The sequence below is a fragment of the Hypanus sabinus genome, chromosome 15 (assembly GCF_030144855.1).
Source record: "Hypanus sabinus isolate sHypSab1 chromosome 15, sHypSab1.hap1, whole genome shotgun sequence".
NCBI lineage: Eukaryota > Metazoa > Chordata > Chondrichthyes > Myliobatiformes > Dasyatidae > Hypanus > Hypanus sabinus.
The window spans coordinates 92,663,921-92,684,222 of record NC_082720.1 but is presented as its reverse complement, the minus strand read 5'-3'; the positions used below and the strand labels follow the sequence as shown (position 1 = coordinate 92,684,222).

The 20,302-nt window shown below is 44.6% G+C and overlaps 2 protein-coding genes and 1 long non-coding RNA gene across 6 annotated transcripts in view; 2 read left to right on the top strand and 1 right to left on the bottom strand.

The window, feature by feature from the left end:
• Positions 1–20,302, bottom strand: part of LOC132405715 (uncharacterized) — a 321,522-nt gene that overhangs the window by 66,512 nt on the left and 234,708 nt on the right. The gene's annotated exons all lie outside the window — the stretch shown is intronic.
• Positions 452–6,767, top strand: LOC132405717 (uncharacterized). The gene is made up of 3 exons (XR_009515950.1): positions 452–581; positions 4,888–5,037; positions 6,512–6,767. It is a non-coding gene; the product is annotated as an uncharacterized LOC132405717 (long non-coding RNA).
• The window catches only part of faxdc2 (fatty acid hydroxylase domain containing 2), a 112,063-nt gene continuing 108,457 nt past the window's right edge, over positions 16,697–20,302 (top strand). Inside the window, exon 1 of one of the 4 annotated variants that reach the window (XM_059990753.1) lies at positions 16,697–16,721. In XM_059990753.1, coding sequence (XP_059846736.1) covers positions 16,713–16,721 — 9 coding nt within the window. In that variant the 5' untranslated portion in view covers positions 16,697–16,712. Of the gene's footprint in view, positions 16,722–19,641; positions 19,747–20,302 lie in introns of those variants that run through there. The other 3 variants (XM_059990754.1, XM_059990751.1, XM_059990752.1) reach the window with 3 other exon arrangements.

Here is a 20,302-nt window from a genome sequence, read left to right as displayed (position 1 = left end):
CACCCATTTGCCTACTTCCTGTCTTTTCGGTGTGACTACCTCCCAATAACTCCTATCTATCTCTGCCTCCACCTCCCGAATGATCCGTAGTTCATCCAGCTCCCGCTCCAACTCCCTAACTCGGGCTGATAGGAGCCGCAGCTGGACGCACCTCTTGCAGGTGTGGTCATCAGGGACAACTGTGTCGACCCTGACCTCCCACATATTGCATACAGAGCACACCACTGCTCTGACTGTCTCCCCCATACCTGATCCCAGATTAGTCAGAATAAATGAAAAAGGTACCGACCGACCTTACCTTTTTTACCTCAGCAAGCACGTACTCAGGCTCACTGACTTTCTCTCACCGAAGCTCGCTACGCCGCTGCCTCGTTTTAAACTCCGCGCTCGCCGCTGACGTCATCCGAGCCTGCGCAGTTTCACCTTCCTCCTCCGGTCTTCCGATCTGCGGTCGTCCGTCGACCTTGAGCACTCCTTGCTCCCGCTCCTAAAAGTGGGCCTCTTAATCAGAATATGTCTCCCCTCTCGCTGTAAAACAGAGACATCTCTTTTTCCCCTGTTGGGGAGAGAGAAAACCTGTGGTATGTCGGATTACCGGGTGAACGAGTAGTCTTTGGGATACTACAAGCCTGTGTCTTTATTGATGCTTTGCTGCACGCGTGAGTGCTCGGTGGGGGCCGCCGATGCTTTTTATTTGCTGGTGCAAGAGGGATATCATTGCTTCGCTGCTGCTTATACGTGAGAGGGAGGAGCTGGGGGGAGATTTAACTGTCATTCATTCTTTGGGGCACTCCTCTGTTCTCGTGGATGGTTGTGAAAAAAAATCAGAATGTATATTGTATATATTTCTCTGACATTAAATGTACCTTTGAAACCTTTGAAAAGTCTTTGAAGCGGCACCTTATCAAACGCCAAGTAAATAATGTCCATCTGTTCCTCTCTATCTACTGAGCTCATTATATCCTCAAAGAACTCCAGTAAGTTTGTCAAACTGGACCTGCCTTTGCTGAATCCATGCTGCGTCTACCTGATGGATCCATTTCTTTCCAGATGCCTCGCTATTTCTTCTTTAATAATAGCTTCAAGCATTTTCCCAACTTCAGATGTTAAACTAACTGGCCTATAGTTACCTGCCTTTTGCCTACATCTTTCTTGAACAATGACATTTGCCATCTTCCAATCCACTGGGACCTGCCCAGAGACCAGAGAAATTTGGTAAATTATCACCAAAGCCTCTACTATAACCTCTGCCATTGCTTTCATTTCCCTGGGATACATATCTATCTTCAGGCCCACAGGTTTGTTCAGCAACACCTTGTTTCCTCAACTCCCATCACATCTATAACATCTCTCTTAGGCATGTTAGACTTCGCTTTGTGATCGTTTCCCAATCTTCCAGTTTCCCCCTACTTGGTGACGTATGCACGAGCTTTTAGTTTGATGCCTTCTTTTATTTCCTTAGTTATTCAAGGCTGGCTCTCCCCACCATCATTGTCCTTGCTTTTAACTGGAATATACTTTTGTTGAGCACCTTGAACAATCTCTTTGAAAGACTTCCACCATTCCTCAACCATCCCAGCTCATAGCCTGTATTCCCAGTCTACACTAGTCAAATTCAGATTCAGTTTATTGTCATTTAGAAACCACGAATGCAATTCAGTTAAAAAATGAGACAACGTTCCTCCAATAGTCCAAAGATGTTAAAGGACTATAAGTTCAAAAGAAATCACCACAGTTTCCACAAGTCCCTCTTCTCTCATCCCACTGTAGTCTCCATTGTTTAGACATAATACACTGGTTTTTGATCAAATTATTGCACCCTCCATTTATATGAGAAACTAAATCATACTGTGGTCACTCTTTCCAAGAGGACCACTAACTATAAGATCACTAATTTTACCTGTCTCATTGCACAGGACCAGATCTAAGATAGCATGTTCCCATATAGGTTCAGTAACACGTTGTTCAAGAAAGCCATCACAGATGCACTCTATGAAGTCCTCCTCAGGACTGCCTCGACCAACTTGATTCACCCAATCTACGTCCAAGTTAAAGACCCCCACAATAACTGCTGTCCCATTCTTACATGCCTCAGATATTTCTGTGTTTATTGCCTGTGCCACTGTAATGTTATTATTCGGTGGCCGATAGACAACTCCCCTTAGTGCTTTTTTTCTCTTTACTAATCCTAATCTCTAACCAGATCTCTGCTCCTTAGATCTGAAATAATCTCTCACTGTTGCCCTGATCTCATCCTTAATTAAGAGTGCTACCCCACCTCCCTTTCCTTCCTACTTGCCCTTCCATATTACCTATATCTTTGGATGTATAATTCCCAATCGTCTCCACCCTGCTACAACATCTCTGTAATGGCCACTAAATCATACCCCTTTGTACTGATTTGTGCCACGAGTTCACTGACCGTATTTCGAATACAATGGGCATTCCGATAAAGTGCCCTTACACTCACTGTGCTTTTAAAATCTTGTAATCTTTTTCTCTTTCGTACCTGACTTTTCTTTAGAAGCATAGAAAACATGCAGCACAATACAGGCCCTTCAGCCCACAAAGCTGTGCCGAACATGTCCCTACCTTAGACCTACCTAGGCTTTACCCATAGCCCTCTATTTTTCTAAGCTCCATGTAGTCATCCAGGAGTCTCTTAAAAGACTCTATCATTTCTGCCTCCACCACCGCCGCTGGCAGCCCATTCCACACGCTCACTAAAAAATTTACCCCTGACATCTCCTCTGTACCTACTTCCAAGTACCTCAAAACTGTACCCTCTCATGCTAGCCATTTCAGCCCTGGGGAAAAGCCTCTGGCTATCCACACAATCAATGCCTCTCATTATCTTGTACACCTCTATCAAGTCACCTCTCATCTTCCGTTGTTCCAAAGAGAAAAGGCTGAGTTCACTCAATCTGTTCTTATAAGGCATGCTCCCCTAACCAGGCAACATCCTTGTAAATCTCCTCTGCACCCTTTCTATGGTTTCCACGTCCTTCCTATAGTGAGGCAACCAGAATTGAGCATAGTACTCCAAGTGGGGTCTGACCAGGGTCCTATATAGATACAACATTACCTCTTGGCTCTTAAACTCAATCCTACGATTGATGATGTCCAACCACAGATTGTTAAGAAGTATGCCTTCTTAACCACAGAGTCAACCTGCATAGCAGCTTTGAGTATTCTATGGACTTGAACCCCAAGATCCCTCTGATCCTCCACACTGCCAAGAGTCTTACCATTAATACTATATTCTGCCATCATATTTGACCTACCAAAATGAACCACCTCACACTTATCTGGGTTGAACTCCATCTCCCACTTCTCAGCTCAGTTTTGCATCCTATCAATGTCCATTGTAACCTCTGACAACCCTCCACACTATCCACAACATCCCCAATTTTTGTGTCATCAGCATATTTACTAATCCAGGTCATTTATATATAAAAAAATCACAAAGAGTAGGGGTCCCAGAACAGACCCCTGAGGCACTGGCTTCCATGGTCACTGGCTTCCATGCAGAATATGACCCATCTACAACCACTCTTTGTCTTTTGTGAGCAAGGCATTTCTGGATCCACAGTACAATGTCCCCTTGGATCCCATGCCTCCTTACTTTCTCAATAAGCCTTGCATGGTACTTCAAAGTACAAGGGCTAACACAAGGTAGATCAAAGGGTAAGGACCATCAAGGTAGATCAAAGTGCATGGGCCACAATTAAGGAGATCAAGCTGTAAGGGCCAACATGAGGTAGGTCAAAGTGCAACGATCACCACCAGTAGATCAAAGTGCAGGTACCATGAGGTAGATCAAAACACAAGGGCCAACATGAGGTAGATCAAAGTGCAAAAACCACCACAAGGTAGATCAAGTGGAAGGACCATCACGAGGTAAATCAAAGGGCATGGGCCTCAATGAAATACATCAAAGTGTAAGGGCCAGCACAAGGTAGATCAAAGTAGGAAGACCAAGAGGTAGATCACACTGCAAAGACCAAAATGAGAGAGATCAAAGTACAAGGATCACCATGAGGTAAATCGAAGTGCAAGGCCCACCACGAGGCATATCAATGTGCAAAGTCCACCACAAAGTCAATGATAGTGCAAGGGCCATCACTAGTTATATCAATTTGTAAATACCACCTTGAGGTGGATCAAAGTGCAACAATCACCACCAGGCCAATCAAAGTGAAAGTGCCACAATAAGGTAGGTCAAAGTGAAAGGATCATTATGAGGTAGATTAAAGTTCAAGGCCACCATGCGGTAGATCACTGTGCAAGGACCACCACGAGGTAGATTAATGTGTGAGGGCTACCATGAGGTAGATCAAAGCACAAAGACAACCACGATTAGATTCAAGTGCAAGGATCCCCATGTGGTAGATCAAATTGCAAGCCCACCACAAGGTGGAATACCATGCAAGGCCCACCAGCAGGTACATCCAAGTGAAATGGCAACACAAGGTTTATCAAAGTACAGGGGACAACATAAGGTAGGCCAAAGTACAGCAGCCAACACGAGGTATATCAAAGTCCCAGGGTTAACACAAGGTAGATTAAAGGGTAAGACCGCTACTAGGTAGACCAAAGAGCATCAACCACAATGTGGGAGATCAAAGTGCAAGGGCCAGTATGAAGTAGATTCAAGAGCAAGTCCTTTTCATCTCCTTCACTACCAAGAATGTCCTGCCTTCTCTCAGCCAAGTCCTGCATGCCAACAACCTCTTGATGCTACAGCCTGTTGAAGGCCTGACCTACTTCAGTTTAAGTTCTCCATTTATAGCCAGTATGGACTGGAGCATTGGTATTCCTCACCAGTGGGATGGTGGACTCCCTTAGCTCAACAACTAGGCGGGTTTTCTCCTGCTTGTACCCTAGGATGATGGGTCTCAGTGGCATCTGTAACATGTTCTTCACGAAGAGGCTGGTGTCCAAGAAACACAAGACCCCAGCAATTTCCAGATGTACGAGTTGGCTATCCCATCCATCCTACTGGCTGTTGATGAGAGAATTCTACAAATCCTTAATGTAAGAGGTTTAGATGGGGCAGAATTTTTTTCCCACCAACAAAATGAAGATTTATACAGTGTTAAACAAATGTGTCAAATATACAATTCATAACAATACAGAAAAAGCACCCAAACTGAAATCATATAATGTTAGTATCCTCCCCACCCTCCCACTACAAACCTCCAAGCCAACCATTACAATGTAAAGAAAAGTTAATCAGAGCTTTCATCACCACAGAGCTCTAAATATAAAAAAGTATAACGCCTACTACCTAAACCGGGGGTCGGCAACCCGCGGCTCCGGAGCCACATGTGGCTCTTTTAAGTCTGTGCTGCGGCTCCCTGTTGCTTTGGGAAATAATTGGTTGTGGCGACCCTTTTCCTGGCACATCTGAACCGACTCACAATTAGATAGTCTACGGGGGTTTGCGAGCACAGAGCTTTGGAGCCTCTGCGCCATGGGGGGCAGGTTGAGGGAGGCTTAAAAGTGAGGCTGAAGTTTTCGAATAAAGTTTTTTCCTTCGACTGCAGTTACCGACTCCGTGTCGTAATTTTAGCGCTGCGTGTAGCACACCGCTACATGGTCAGTATTTAATTAAAATGTATTTTATGTTAGTTTGTTAGTTTTTGAAATGTAAATCTAAATTTGAAGATTATGGTGATCTTGTACAATCTAAATAAGACGTTGTGGCGACCCATTTCCTGACACATCCGAACCGGCTCACAATTAGCCAGCATTCAGGCTAAGGGAGATAGCCTACGGGGGTTTGTGAGTACGTGTCTTTTGCAGCATCCGCGCCCATGGGGGGTGGGTTGAGGGAGGCTTAAAAGCAAGGCTGTTTAGTTCGAATAAAGCTATCTTTGACTGCAGTTTACTGACTGCGTGTAGCACACCGCTACAACGTGTTTTTATCACTGGCTGTCCAGAGGGAAGGTGCTGAAATGCTTTGTCGCGTGTCTGGAAGAAGTGAAAACTTTCCTGGGCAGCAAAGGGCTCAACTTTCCTGAGCTGGAACAGCCAGAGTGGCTGGAAAAGCTACACTTCATGGTAGACATGACAGCGCACCTGAACACGCTGAACACAGCTCTTCAGGGGAAAGGACGTACAGCCCTGCACATGTTGGAGGATGTTTTGGCATTCGAGCGCAAGTTGACTTTGCTTGCCAGAGATTTACAGAAAGGCACATTGTCTCACTTCCCCAATTTGAGAGAGTTCAAACAAGGTCACGACATGATAAATTCGGAGTATTTACATTCTGCAATCATCGCAATGCAAACATCGTTTGGGAAACGCTTTTGTGAGTTCAGAGAGGAAAAAAACACATTATCCTTCTCGGTCACTCCCCTAAGCATCGATTCATCTCTACTGAATACGACTGCATTGTCAGGTGTGAGTCAACCTGAACAAGTATGATAAATATTTTAATTGCCTATTATTTTACGTATATTAATATGTTTTCATTGTTCAGTGAAATAGTCCTTTTATTTTTCAGGTTGACAGCTGGCTGACGTTATTTTTGGTTTGCTGCTGGCGGCAAATTTAAGTTTGGCGTTTTTCATAAATACAAGAAGGACTCAAATAGACATTGAGTATTTTACTTAAAAGTAACCTTCAACCCAACGTCTTTTTTTCGGAGTTCAAAATGTTTTTGTTGCATGCAGAAATGTAATTTCGTTTTCTCTGCAGGAGTTCATCAATTTCATAAATGCAACACATTATAGTTTGTTTATACATAGCATAAAGGCAAAACAAAACGTTGTATGCAGTGTTATTTCATTTTAAATGTCAAACGGGTTTTGCGGCTCCCAGTGGTTTCTTTTCTGTGGGAAACGGGTCCAAGTGGTTCTTTCAGTGGTAAAGGTTGCTGACCCCTGACCTAAACTATAATGTATTTCACAATTAAAAAAACTGTAAAACTTAACCAGAGAAAAAAAGCTGAAAGTAAGGGATTGTAGTACAAAAAAGGATAATCCTTTAATCTAAAGAGGAATTATGAAAATATTCAAGAAAAGGTCCCCATACTTTATGAAATTTCATGTTCAAATTAAGAAGTGAATAATAAATCTTTTCAAGGTCTAAACAGGACATAATATCTCTAAGCCATTGAGCATGAGTGGGTGGGGCAACATCTCTCCACCTGAGAAGAACTAACCATCTAGCCAAAAAAGATGCAAAAGATAATGTTTGATGTTTCGTTGGACTCAAATGCATCTCAACTTCACCTAAGGTGCCAAAAAGAGCAGTCAGAGGGTTAGGTTCTAAGTGGCAATTAAGAATATGAGATAAAGTTTAAAAAATCTCTCAAAAATTTCTCCAAACTAAGATAGGTCCAATACATATGAATAAGAGAAGCCTTGCCCCCTTTACACTTATCACAAAAGGGACTAATATCGGGATAAAACCATGATAATTTAGACATATGAGCCCTATGTACAACCTTGAAATACAAAAGGCAGTGGCGAGCACATAAAGAGGTTGAGTTAACTGATTTAAGAATTGAATCCCAAACCTCATCAGACAGAGAAATATTTAAATCATGCTCCCAGGCAGTTGTGATTTTATCAAAGGGGGCACGCCTCAAGGTCGCTAACTTATCGCGAATAACAGATATTAAACATTTGCCCAATGGGTTTATACAAAGAAACAGGCAGAATTTTTTTAAGTGTACTGAGCAAGGTTTATTAAATCATTATGTGGATGATCCAACAAGAAGAGCGGCTGTGCTGGATCTGCTGTTAGGTGATGAGCCTGGCGAGGCAACAGTGATCACAACTCCTTCAGTTTCAGGATAGCTATAGATAAGGATAGGTATAGTCCTTGTGGGAGTGTTTTAAATTGGAATAGGGCAAATTAGCATAAATTGGCATGAGAGGGGAACTGGCCAAGGTTGACTGTAAAGAGACACTAGCAGGAAGGACAGCAGAGCAGCAATGGCCAGAGTTTCTGAGAAAAATAAGGAAAGTGCAAGACAGATATAATACAAATAAGAAGAAATTATCAAATGGAAGAAGGATACTACCATGGCTGACAAGTGAAGTCAGAGCCAATGTAAAAGCAAAAGAGAGGGCATACAAGGAAGCCAGAGCTAGTGGGAAGATAGAGGATTGGGATTTTAAAATCTTGGAGAAGGAAATTAAGAAGGTTATTAGGAAGGAAAATTTGACATAACATTGGCCTCTGAGATGGAGATCACAGGGTCATCAGGTGCAGCAGGGATCTTCACAGCTGTAGTTGTGTTCTCCCTTTCAATGCGGGCATAGAAGGCATTGAGTTCATCTGGTAGTGAAGCATCGCTGCCATTCATGCTGTAGGATTTTGCTTTGTAGGAAGTAATGTCTTGCAAACCCTGCCAAAGTTGCCGTGCATCCAATGTTCCCTCCAATGATGAAGGGTCGATGATGAGGGTTAATGATGCCTAACAGTGATTCCTTCATTTGCATCTTCGGAAACAGCTCTATTTCCATTTTTAATATCTCTTTCTCCCTTTCAGGGTTCTTTTGAAGACCTTGACCTGGAGTTACACATTGACTGTGGTTCTTTGCAGGAATGGGACACACTCTCGTGGGTCCTATAACTTTCTGTTGTTCAGCATGCCAAAGACTCGGCCTAAGAGTCCGGCTTGAATTTGGAAGCCTGGGATCTCGGGGCTCTGGAGATGGGTGGATTGAGGGTCGGTGTCACAACAGGAGACCCTTGTGTCATTGGGTGGGAGTTGGAATATCTGCTGTGTGCCTGGCATCATTCCGATCTTCAGGCACAGAGCTTGATAAAAACAACATAGTGGACTTTTAACATCATAAACCAGTGAGTTGTTTGTTATGTCTCCCTGCTCGCTGGGAAAATGGAGACACCTTTTTCTCCCTTATTAGGGAGAGAGAGAGAACCTGCGGTATGCTGAATACTGGGTGAAAAGTGAAATCTTTGGGGTAATTGCAAGTCAGGGCCTTTGCTATTGCTCTGCTCATGTTTGAGTGCTTGGTGGCGGTAGCAATGCTTGCTTTTTTTTTGCCAGTGGTGGGGGGGGGGGGGTGGATTGTTGCTCGCTGCTGCTTACACACGGGAGCGGGGAGCTGGGAGTGGACTTTGGGGTTCTAACATTTATTTAACTGTCATTCATTCTTTGGGGCACTCCTCTGTTTTCATGGATGGTTGCAAAGAAAAGGCATTTCAGGATGTATATCGTATACATTTCTCTGACATCAAATTGTACCTTTGAACCTCGTTCAAAATTGTCCCTTTGCCCTTGAAATAACCCTCCACAAATCATATCTGGTTTTCTGGTACATGACTGAGTTGCCAGACTTGAATGCCACCGATCTGGCCTTTAGCAGATGACGTACCTCCTGGTTCATCCACGAGATCTGAGGGTAGATGTAGGACCAATAGAAAATGATGCTGGAGATATTGCAATGAGAGACACAGAGATGGTAGAGGAACTGAATGTGTAACTTGCATCAGTCTCCACAGTGGAAGACGTCTGCAGTATACCGGACATTCAAAAGTGTCAGGGAAGTGAAGTCTGTGCAGTGAAAATTACGACTGAGAAGGTGCTCAGGAAGCTTAATGCTCTGGGTACGGATAAATCTCCTGGATCTGATGGAATGCACCCTCGGGTTCTGAAGGAAGCAGATAGAGAGGATTGTAGCAGCATTAACAGTGATCTTTCAAGAATTGACAGATTCTGGCATTGTACCAGATGACTGGAAAATTGTAATGTTACTCCGCTATTTAAGAAGGGTGGGATGCAACAGAAAGGAAACTATAGACCTGTTAGCCTGACATCAGTGGTTGGGAAGTTGTTGAAATCAATTGTTAGGGATGAGATTACAGAGTACCTGGAGGCACATGACAAGATAGGCCAAAGCCAGCATGGTTTCCTGAAAGGAAAATCCTGCCCGACTAACCTACTGCAATTTTGTGAGGATATTTTAAGCAGGGTAGACAAAGGAGATGCAGTAGGTATGGTGTACTTGGATTTTCAGAAGGCCTTTGACAAGGTGCCGCACATGAGGCTGCTTAGCAAGATAAGAGCCCATGGAATTATAGGGGAGCTACTAGCATGGGTGGCACATTGGCTGGTTGGCAGAAACCAGAGAGTGGGAATAAAGGGATCCTATTCTGGCTGGCTGCTGGTTACCAGTGGAGTTCCACAGGGGTTGGTGTTGGGACTCTTGCCTTTTACGATGGATGTCAATGATTTGGACTATAGGAATAATGGATTTGTGGTTAAACTTGCCGATGATACAAAGATAGGTGGAGGAGTGAATAGTGTTGAGGAAATGGAGAGCCTGCAGAGAGACTTAAGGGAATTGGCAAAGAAGTGGCAAATGAAATACAATGTAGGAAAGTGTATGGTCCAATGTAAGGAAAGTCTCATGAGTGCCTGATAGAGCTTCAACATCACATCCTTGCTCATATATTCTGCACCTCTAGAAATGAATGCCAACATTGCATTCGCCTTCTCCACCACCAACTCAACCTGGAGGTTACCTTTAGGTATCCTGCACAAGGACTCCCAAGTCCCTTTGCATCTCTGCATTTTGAATTCTCTCCCCATCTAAAAATTAGTCTGCCAGTTTATTTCTTCCACCAAAGTGCATGACCATACACTTTCCTACATTGTATTTCATTTGCCACTTCTTTGCCAATTCCCTTAAGTCTCTCTGCAGGCTCTCCATTTCCTCAACACTATTCGCTCCTCCACCTATCTTTGTATCATCGATCACCTCCAGAGAGGTGATGAATTTAGTCAAGAAGAAAAGTATGCAAAGCTTCAGAAAATAGGATCAAACAAAACACATGAAGAATATAAAGAACCAAGAAAAGAATGAAAGAAGGGAATTAGGAAAGCCAGGAGGGGCCATGAAAACACCTTGGCAAGTGGGATTCAGGTGAATCCCAGGCATTCTTTACATATATCAAGAGCAAGAGAATAACTAGGGCGAGAGTGGGACCACTCAAGGATAAAGGGTGAGGTGGGGGGGGGAAGGAATGGTTGCTTGGATGTGGAGAATATGAGTGAGCTTCTTAATGAGTACTTTGCTTCAGTATTTACCAAGGAAAATGATATGGAGGACCAGGAGATCAGGGCTGAGTGTATAAATACTTCAGGGCATTTAGAGGTTGAGGAGGAGGAAGTGTTGGGCCTCCTAATGAGTATTAAGGTGGATAGGTCCTCAGGGCCTGATGGGATTTACCCCAATTTATTGAAGGAGGTAAAAGACGAGATTGCGGTGCCCTTGACCAGTATCTTTGTGCCCTCTCTCACCATAGGTGAGATCCCGGAAGACTGGCTAATGCTGTAAATCAATTTAAGAGAAAAAGGAAAATCCTCGGAACTACAGGCTGGTGAGTGTCAAGTCAGTTTACAGTCAAATTGTTGACAAAAATTCTTTGGGATAGGATATATGAGCATTTGGAAGCGGTGGCCTAATTAGAGAGAACCTGCACGGTTTTGTGCATAGCAGGTCATGCCTTACCAACTTGATTGAGTTTGATGAGGGCAGCGCAGTGAATGTTGTCTACATGGATTTTAGTAAGGCATCTGAAAAAGTCCTTCATAAAAACATAGAAACATAGAAGACCTACAGCACAATACAGACCCTTCGGCCCACAAAGTTGTGCCAAACATGTCCCTACCTTAGAAATTACTAGACTTACCTATAGCCATCTATTTTACTAAGCTCCATGTACCTATCCAAAAGTCTCTTAAAAGACCCTATCGTATCCACCTCCACCACTGTTATCGGCAGTTCATTCAACGCACTCACAACTCTCTGAGTAAAAACCTTACCCCTAACATCTCCTCTGTACCTACTCTCCTACGCTCCGTCCGTCACAATAGACAGGATCTCCCAGTTGCCACCCACTTCAACTCTCCTTCACATTCCTGTTCAAATATATCCATTCACGGCTTCCTCTACCGCCATGATGAGGCCAAACTTTGATTGGTCTCATATACCGTCTGGGTAGTCTCCAGCCCCTTGGTATGAACATCGAATTCTCCAACTTTTGGTAATTCCCTCCCCCTCCCTTCCCCCATCCCACTTTCACTCTGTCTCCTCTTCTAGCTGCCTATCACCTCTCTCATGATTCTGCCTTCTTCTACTACCCATAGTGCTTTCCCCTATAGTTTCCTTCTTCACCTCTCCTGCCTATCCCCTCCCTGCTTCCCCTCCCCCACCCTTTGATCTTTCCTCTGATTGGTTTTCCACCCTCCCCCTACCTTCTTCAGTCCTGACAAAGGGTCTCGGCCTGAAACGTTGACTGCTCATTTCAACGGATGCTGCCTGACCTGCTGAGTTCATCCAGCTTGTTTGTATGTGTCAATGCACTGTATGCCTTCCTAACCACAGAGTCAACCTGTGCAGCTGCTTTGAGCGTCCTATGGACTCGGACCCCAAGATCCCTTTGATCCTCCACACTGTCAAGAGTCTTACCATTAATACTATATTCATGGGACGCTAATCCAGAAGATTAATATTTATGGGGTCTGTGGCGTATTGGCTATTTGGATTCAGAACTGGCTTGCGCTTAGGAAACAGAGGGTAGTGGTTGAAGGGAATTATTTAAGCTGCAGGTCTGTAATTGTGGAGTTCCATAGGGATCTGTGCTGGGACTTCTGCTGTTTGTGATGTATATAAATCAGGGGTCACCAACCTTTTTTGCACCGCGGACCGGCTTAATATTGACAATATTCTTACAATATTCTTGCGGACCAGCCGATGGGGGGGGGGGGTGTTCTGTTCATCACAACCGGAATATAGGACCTATATTATAGGTGATAAGTCAACTATAAGTCACTTATAAGTGGCTACTACACTTAACTCCGTTTCTAAAATGAATTTAATATTAAACACACAGCGCATATTTTCCTTGCATGAATAATAGTGGTAAGTCAATTATAACTCACTTATAAATAAGTAACATTTGGATCTTAAACACACAGTGCATATTCTCCTTGTATGAACATATAAAATCATTGCAACACACCAGTGAGAGGACAAGGTAAGGGCCGGAGGTCCCCGTACAGGGGCTGTGGTGGTCGCAGTCCAGAGAGAGTGACCAACTGACCAAGTGAGGAATGCGACAGGGCGCGTGCCCACCCCCCCCCCCCCCCGTAGAATCTATTTGGCCGATAAATGTTTGGCTCGAGGGATGACTTTCAGTAGATCGCAGCGAGGTAGCTGCTCTTCTACTTACAAAACCCTGAGCCCGAATTAGGTCGTCTGCGAATATTTTAGCACCGGGTTCCCCACGAATATTTGGTGTGCTAAGCAGGTTTAGAGGTGGCGCCGATCTGTCCGTGCTCCAGGCCAGTAGCAACAGCACTTTATGCCGGCCGCATGAGGCGGCCGGTTACCCAAGGCCAACCAGTGATCCCTGGCACAAGGGTATCACTGCGTTTGAGCGACTGATGACCTTGTGTACAATCAAGTTCAACAGTGAGTGAGACAGGGAATGAGGAAAGGTGCAGCTGACTCATATCATTTCATGTCGCCAAATCATATCGTTTCCTTGTGGCCTGGTAGCACAACTTTGGGGACCATTGATATAAATGACCTGGATGAAAATGTAGATGGGTGAGTTAGTAAATTTGCGGAAGATACCAAGATTGGTTCAGCACAATATAGATCAGCTGCAGATATGGGCCGAAAAATGTCAGGTGGAATTTTGCTCAGATAATTGCAAGGGGACAGTGCACTTGCACACATCAATAATGTGTTTAAGAAGGCTTATGGATTGCTTGCTCTTATTAGTCAAGGCACTGAGTTCAGAAGTCAGGAGGTTATGCAGCACATTTATAAAATTCTCATTTGGCCACGTCCGGAGTATTGCAACACACACAAATTACTGGAGGAACTCAGCAGGCCAGGCAGCATCTATGGAAAAAAGGTACAGTCGATGTTTCGGGCCTGAAACGCGACTGTGCTTTTTTCCATAGATCCTCCCTGGCCTACTAGGTTTTTCCAGCAGTTTGTGCATGTTGCTTTGAATTCCAGTATCTGTAGGTTCTCTCTTGTTCTAGTTCTGCCCCCTTTCCCCCCCATATAGGAAAGATGTGGAGGCTTTGGAGAAGGTGCAGAAGATGTTTCCCAGGACGCTGCCTGGTTTGGAGGTGTGTGCTATCAAAAGAGGCTAGAAAAACTTCGGTAGTTTTCTCTGGAGTTCCAGAGGCTGAGGAGGGATCTCATAGAGGTTTACAAGTTTATGAAGGGCATAGATAGATTGGACTGAGAATATTGTTTTCTACCAGAGGGCATGCATTGAAGGTGAGAGGGAGTAGGTTCAAGAGGGATGTGAGAGGCAAGTTTTTTTACTCAGAAAATCATGGATGCCTGGTGTGGTGGTAGAGGCAAATACATTAAAGGCTTTTAAGAGTCATATGCAAGGAAGATGGAGGGATATTGGCATGGTATAGGTAGGAAGGATTAGTGTTTGGGTGTTTTTAAATTTGCTTTTTAGATGGTTTGCCACATTGTGGGCCAAAGGGCCTGTTCCTCTACTGTATGTTCTATGTGGCAGAGATAACAAAACCAATACATGACCTCCTCTCTCAGAGAAACATTTGGACCTGGGATGTACCAGAGGAGAAGTCATTCTCATTAATTAAATAGAGCTCATCTCTCTGCCAGTATTGGCATTCCTTGATATGAACAGCAAAGATCCCAGCTGATGCCTTTTTCTTTGGCCTAGGAGGAGTGCTCATGCAATACTGCAGTGGCCTATGCATCAAAAGCATTGACTCCTGCTGAAAAGCATTACGCCCAAATTGTAAAGGAGATGCTAGCTCTTGTGTGGGCTTGTGAATGCTTTAGTTGCTACTTGATAGATACTAAATTCCTACTTGAAACAGCCCACAAACCACTTGTCAACCCCCTCAGCTCATAACACTTGGATGACTTACCTCCATGTCTGCAAAGATTCAGAATGAGGCTTAAGTGATACTGTTATGATAACATAACGGCAAATCTTTCACAACAGCAGACACTCTGTCAAGGATGCCATGAAAAAGTGAGTGGATGGAAGCTGACCACCCTCATGGAGGACACTAACTCAGGTAAATGAAAGCTTTCCTGCATCAGAGCAAACGGGATGAAAATTTGTGCTGAGTTGAAAATGGACCAAGTCTGCAGCAATACTATGAGCATGGATAGCCAGCTGTTCCAAAATCAGCTCACAAACTTAGACTTTACTGACTTGAAAGAGATGCACTCACCATTCTTGATGGTTTGCTGGGAAAGGGCTCCAGACTCATCATTCCTGCTTCTGTGCAAGCCAAAATTATCAGTCAAATCCACCAAGGACATCAAGGCATCGAAAAATGTCACCTAAGAGCAAGGCAAACTATGTGGTGGCCTGGTCTAAGCACTCAGCTGGGAGATTACATAAAGCAATGTGAAGCATGTAGAAAATTGCACAAAAATCATACTGAACCTCTCTATCTTACATAAGTCACAGAATTTCCATTGCAAATTGCAGGCACAGACACCTTTGATTTGAAAAGAGAGAAATATCTTCTCACTGTGGGTTACAATTCATGGAATGTTTAGTTGTCTAAGCTGTCGTCTAATTTCTCAGCAGCAGTTACATAACACCTGAAAGCTGTACTTGATTGCCATGGAACACCAGAGACACTTGTGTCAAACAATAGTCCATAATCTAGCTGCTCAAAAATCTTCAGCCATTGCCAGAGTCTATGAGTTCAAACACGAGACAAGTAGTCCACAGTACCCACAGACAAATGGAGAAACAGAAAGAGCAGTGCAAACAGTGCAGAGTCTCCTACTGAAGGCAAAAGACCCCTACAAAGCATGCCTGCCTGCCTGCCTGCCCGCCCACCCGCCCTTCTCCATCCTCACTTACTGGATGTGGTGAACTACATATACCTGTCTGGACACGCACCCCCCCCACCCCCGACTGCTCCTGTGCCTCCTCCCATGGACCCCGGTATAAAGGTGATTGGGGACTCTGCCCCAGTCTCAGTCTCCAGGATGCAGTGTGGTGGTCAATTGCTGCTTGTTCTTTCTTCCAGCCAATAAAAGCCAATATCTCACCTCACGATGGTGCATCACCGGACTTAGACAAAGTGAGAAATTTTGAGACAAAACAGCGTAAGAAAACAAAGAGCATACACGATCTCAGACACAAAGCAAAATCATTGTCACCATTCAGGAGTGGTGAAGCTGTTTGGGTTTCAGATCAGTTCGCCAAAGGAACAATAGACCGGCAGCATGCACCATGTGATCAGAACATCACAAGGTGATACCACGTAGAACAGGTGGTTGCTCATGCATCTTCAAAGTCCATGAAAGGTAGAGAAATAAATAATTTTACCTGACCTTATGACGAGGACCACTTACCTGGGGTGGGTGCATCTGTTCAAGAATCTCCAACCGCTCCAACACTTCCAGGAACCTATACCAGAATGGGTTTTTTTATCTGTCCCACCACAGAGATATACTCCATAGTCTAATAGCTTAGGGCAAGTGACTAAAGAGGCCAAATAATTCTCTTCATTAGCCAAGGTGTTCAGGTAGTCTACTCTAACCTCCATTAGATTAATTTTTTTTTAAAGCGCTGGAATGCTGATAACATTTCAGAAAACAAAACTGTTTTTTTTTTCCCCAGGGCTGAAATGGCTAACATGAGAGACCACAGTTTTAAGGTGCTTGGAAGTAGGTACAGAGGAGATGTCAAGGGTAAGTTTTTTTACGTAGAGGGTGATGCAGAGCCAACAACCTGTATCTTAATGTGAACAAAACAAAAGAGATGGTTGTTGACTTCAGGAGGGCACAGAGCAACCACTCCCTGCTAAACATCGACGGCTCCTCGGTAGAGATCGTAAAGAGCACCAAATTTCTTGGGGTTCACCTGGCGGAGAATCTCACCTGGTCCCTCAACACCAGCTTCATAGCGAAGAAAGCCCAGCAGCATCTCTACTATCCGTAAAGGCTGAGAAAAGTTCATCTCCCACCCCCCAACCTCACCACATTTTAGAGGATGTATTGAGAGTATCCTGAGCAGCTGCATTACTGCCTGGTTCGGAAATTGCACCGTCTCAAATCATAAGACCCTGCAGCGGATAGTGAAGTCAGCTGAATGGATCATCGGGGTCTCTCTTCCCGCCATTACAATTATACCACACGCTGCATCCGCAAAGCTAACGGCATTGTGAAGGACCACACGCACCCCTCATACAAGCTCTTCTCCCTCCTACCATCTGGCAAAATGTACCGAAGCATTTGGGCTTTCACAACCAGATTGTGTAACAGTTTCTTCCCCCAAGCCATTAGACTCCTGAATTCCCAGAGTCTACACACACACCACTCCCTTTGCAATTTTTCCTCATTTCTTTCTCAATTCCTTCTAGACCATTGTTTACATTTATATTATTTATTATTATATTGTAATTTGCCCTTTACTGTGCCTATTGTCTTATTTATTAATTATTGTACTATCTTGCACTGTTTTGTGCACTTTATGTAGTCCTGTGTAGGTCTGAAATCTAATGTAGTTTTGTGTTGTTTCATATAACACCATAGTCCTGGAGAAACATTGTTTCATTTTCACTGTGTACTGTACCAGCAGTTATGGTTGAAATGACAACAAAAGCTCAAAGAAAGAAAGAAGATGAGCGAGTGGAATGGGCTCCCAGTGACGGATACGATAGGGTTTTTTGAGAGACTCATGGACAGGTATATGGAGCTTAGAAAAATAGAGGGCTATGGGTAACCCTAGGTTATATCTAAAGTAAGTGCATGTTCGGCACAACATCGTGGGCTGAAGGGCCTGTATTGTGCTGTAGGTTTTCTAAAAGGAACTGGTGTCAAGTCAAGTCACTTTTATTATCATTTCGACCATAACTGCTGGTACAGTACTTAGTAAAAATGAGACAACGTCTTTCAGGACCATGGTGTTACAGTACAACAACTAGACTGAACTATGTAAAAAACAACACAGAGAGAAAAAAAAACAACACACAACAACTACACTAGACTACAGACCTACCCGGGACTGCATAAAGTGCACAAAACAGTGCAGGCATTATAATAAATAATAAACAAGACAATAGGGCAATAAAGTGTCAGTCCACGCTCTGGGTATTGAGGAGTCTGATAGCTTGGGGGGAGAAACTGTTACATAGTCTGGTCGTGAGAGCCCAAATGCTTCGGTGCCTTTTCCCAGATGGCAGGAGGGAGAAGAGATTGTATGAGGGGTGCATGGGGTCCTTCATAATGCTGTTTGCTTTGCGAATACAGCGTGTAGTGTAAATGTCCATGACGGTGAGAAGAGAGGCCCCGATGGTCTTCTCAGCTGACCTCACTATCCGCTGCAGGGTTTTGCGATCCAAGATGGTGCAATTTCCAAACCAGGCAGTGATGCAGCTGCTCAGGATGCTCTCAATACAGCCCTTGTAGAATTTGATGAGGATGGGGGAGGGGGGGGGGGTTGGGAGATGGACTCTCCTCAGCCTTCGCAGAAAGTAGAGACCGTGCTGGGTTTTCTTTGCTATGGAGCTGGAGTTGAGGGACCAGGTCAGATTCTCCACCAGGTGAACACCAAGAAATTTGGTGCTCTTAACGATCTCTACCGAGGAGCCGTCGATGTTCAGCGGGGAGTGATCGCTCCATGCCCTTCTGAAGTCAACAACCATCTCTTTTGTTTTGTTCACATTCAGAGACAGATTGTTGGTTCTGCACCAGTCCGTTAGCTGTTGCACTTCCTCTCTGTTAGCTGACTCGTCGTTCTTGCTGATGAGACCCACCACGGTCGTGTCATCGGTGAACTTGATGATGTGGTTCGAGCTGTGTGTTGCAGCACAGTCGTGGGTCAGCAGAGTGAACAGCAGTGGACTGAGCACACAACCCTGGGGAGACCCCGTGCTCAGTGTGATGGTGTTGGAGATGCTGCTCCCGATCCGGACTGACTGAGGTCTCCCAGTCAGGAAGTCTAGCATCCAGTTGCAGAGGGAGGTGTTCAGGCCCAGTAGGCTCATCTTTCCAATCAGTTTCTGAGGGATGATTGTGTTGAATGCTGAACTGGTCTATGAACAGCTTTCGAACGTACGTGTCTTTTTTGTCCAGGTGGGTTAGGGCCAGGAAGAGGGTGATGGCAATGGCGCCGTCAGTTGAGCGGTTGGGACGGTACACAAACTGCAGGGGGTCCAGTGAGGGGGGGCAGCAGGGTCTTGATATGCCTCATGAAGAGCCTCTCAAAACACTTCATAATGGTGGATGTGAGTGCAACGAGACGGTAGTCATTTAGGCGATGTGATTGAGATGGAGTTGGAATATGGGGGTGAGGGAGCCAATACCGCATCTCATCACAGTGATATGACGGAGCCCGTCAGGTCGGGGGGAGGACTTTGATTCGTGGGCGGGCTCCGAGGAGAAGAGGCGGAGCTGCGCATCTGGGCGGGACTAACCCTCTTTCGGGCAGCTGGAGTCAGGTGACGTCAGTGCGGGCACCCGGCATGCGACGCATGCGCAGTGTCAGAGCTACGCATCTGGGCGGGACTAACCCTCTTTCGGGCAGCTGGAGTCAGGTGACGTCAGTGCGGGCACCCGGCATGCGACGCATGCGCAGTGTCAGAGCTACGCATCTGGGCGGGACTAACCCTGTTTCGGGCAGCTGGAGTCAGGTGACGTCAGTGCGGGCACCCGGCATGCGACGCATGCGCAGTGTCAGAGCGTGGGGATGGCGCTGAAGGCAGAGGAGGTGTTGGTGAGTTGTCACAAGTCGCTGGTTACTATTTACTGGGTTATGAGTTAATTAGTGTAATGTATTGGCCCGTTCGTTGCTAATCTGAAGAAGAAGGGGGAAGGAATATAAAGTATATAGTTAGGAAATGTAGGCAACTATTAATGAAGTAGAGAAATGGGGAGAACGGCGGGGGTTTAAATTCTCTGTTGCGAAGACTCAAATTATTTGCTTTTTTAAAAAGAACATTACGCCCACAACTGATAGGTTATATGGTAAAGTTTCTAGGTACGTGGATAAACACAAGGCTAATATGGAAAGTGTAGGTGAATAATATTCTTGAGAAGTGTAAAAAAAAGCCCTTAAGGTGTTCAGGTGCTTCGTTGGATGTGATTGGGTGGAGTAGGAAGACACTTAAACAAATATATACGTATTGCTCTAATCAGATCTGTCTTTGATTATGAATGTGTTGAACATAGGTCAGCCACACCAATGGTCTTAAAGTCCCTAGATAAAGTTAAGGCATTTTGTTGTGGTGCTATTAAATCATCAACATTACTAGTAGAAATGGGTGAATTAC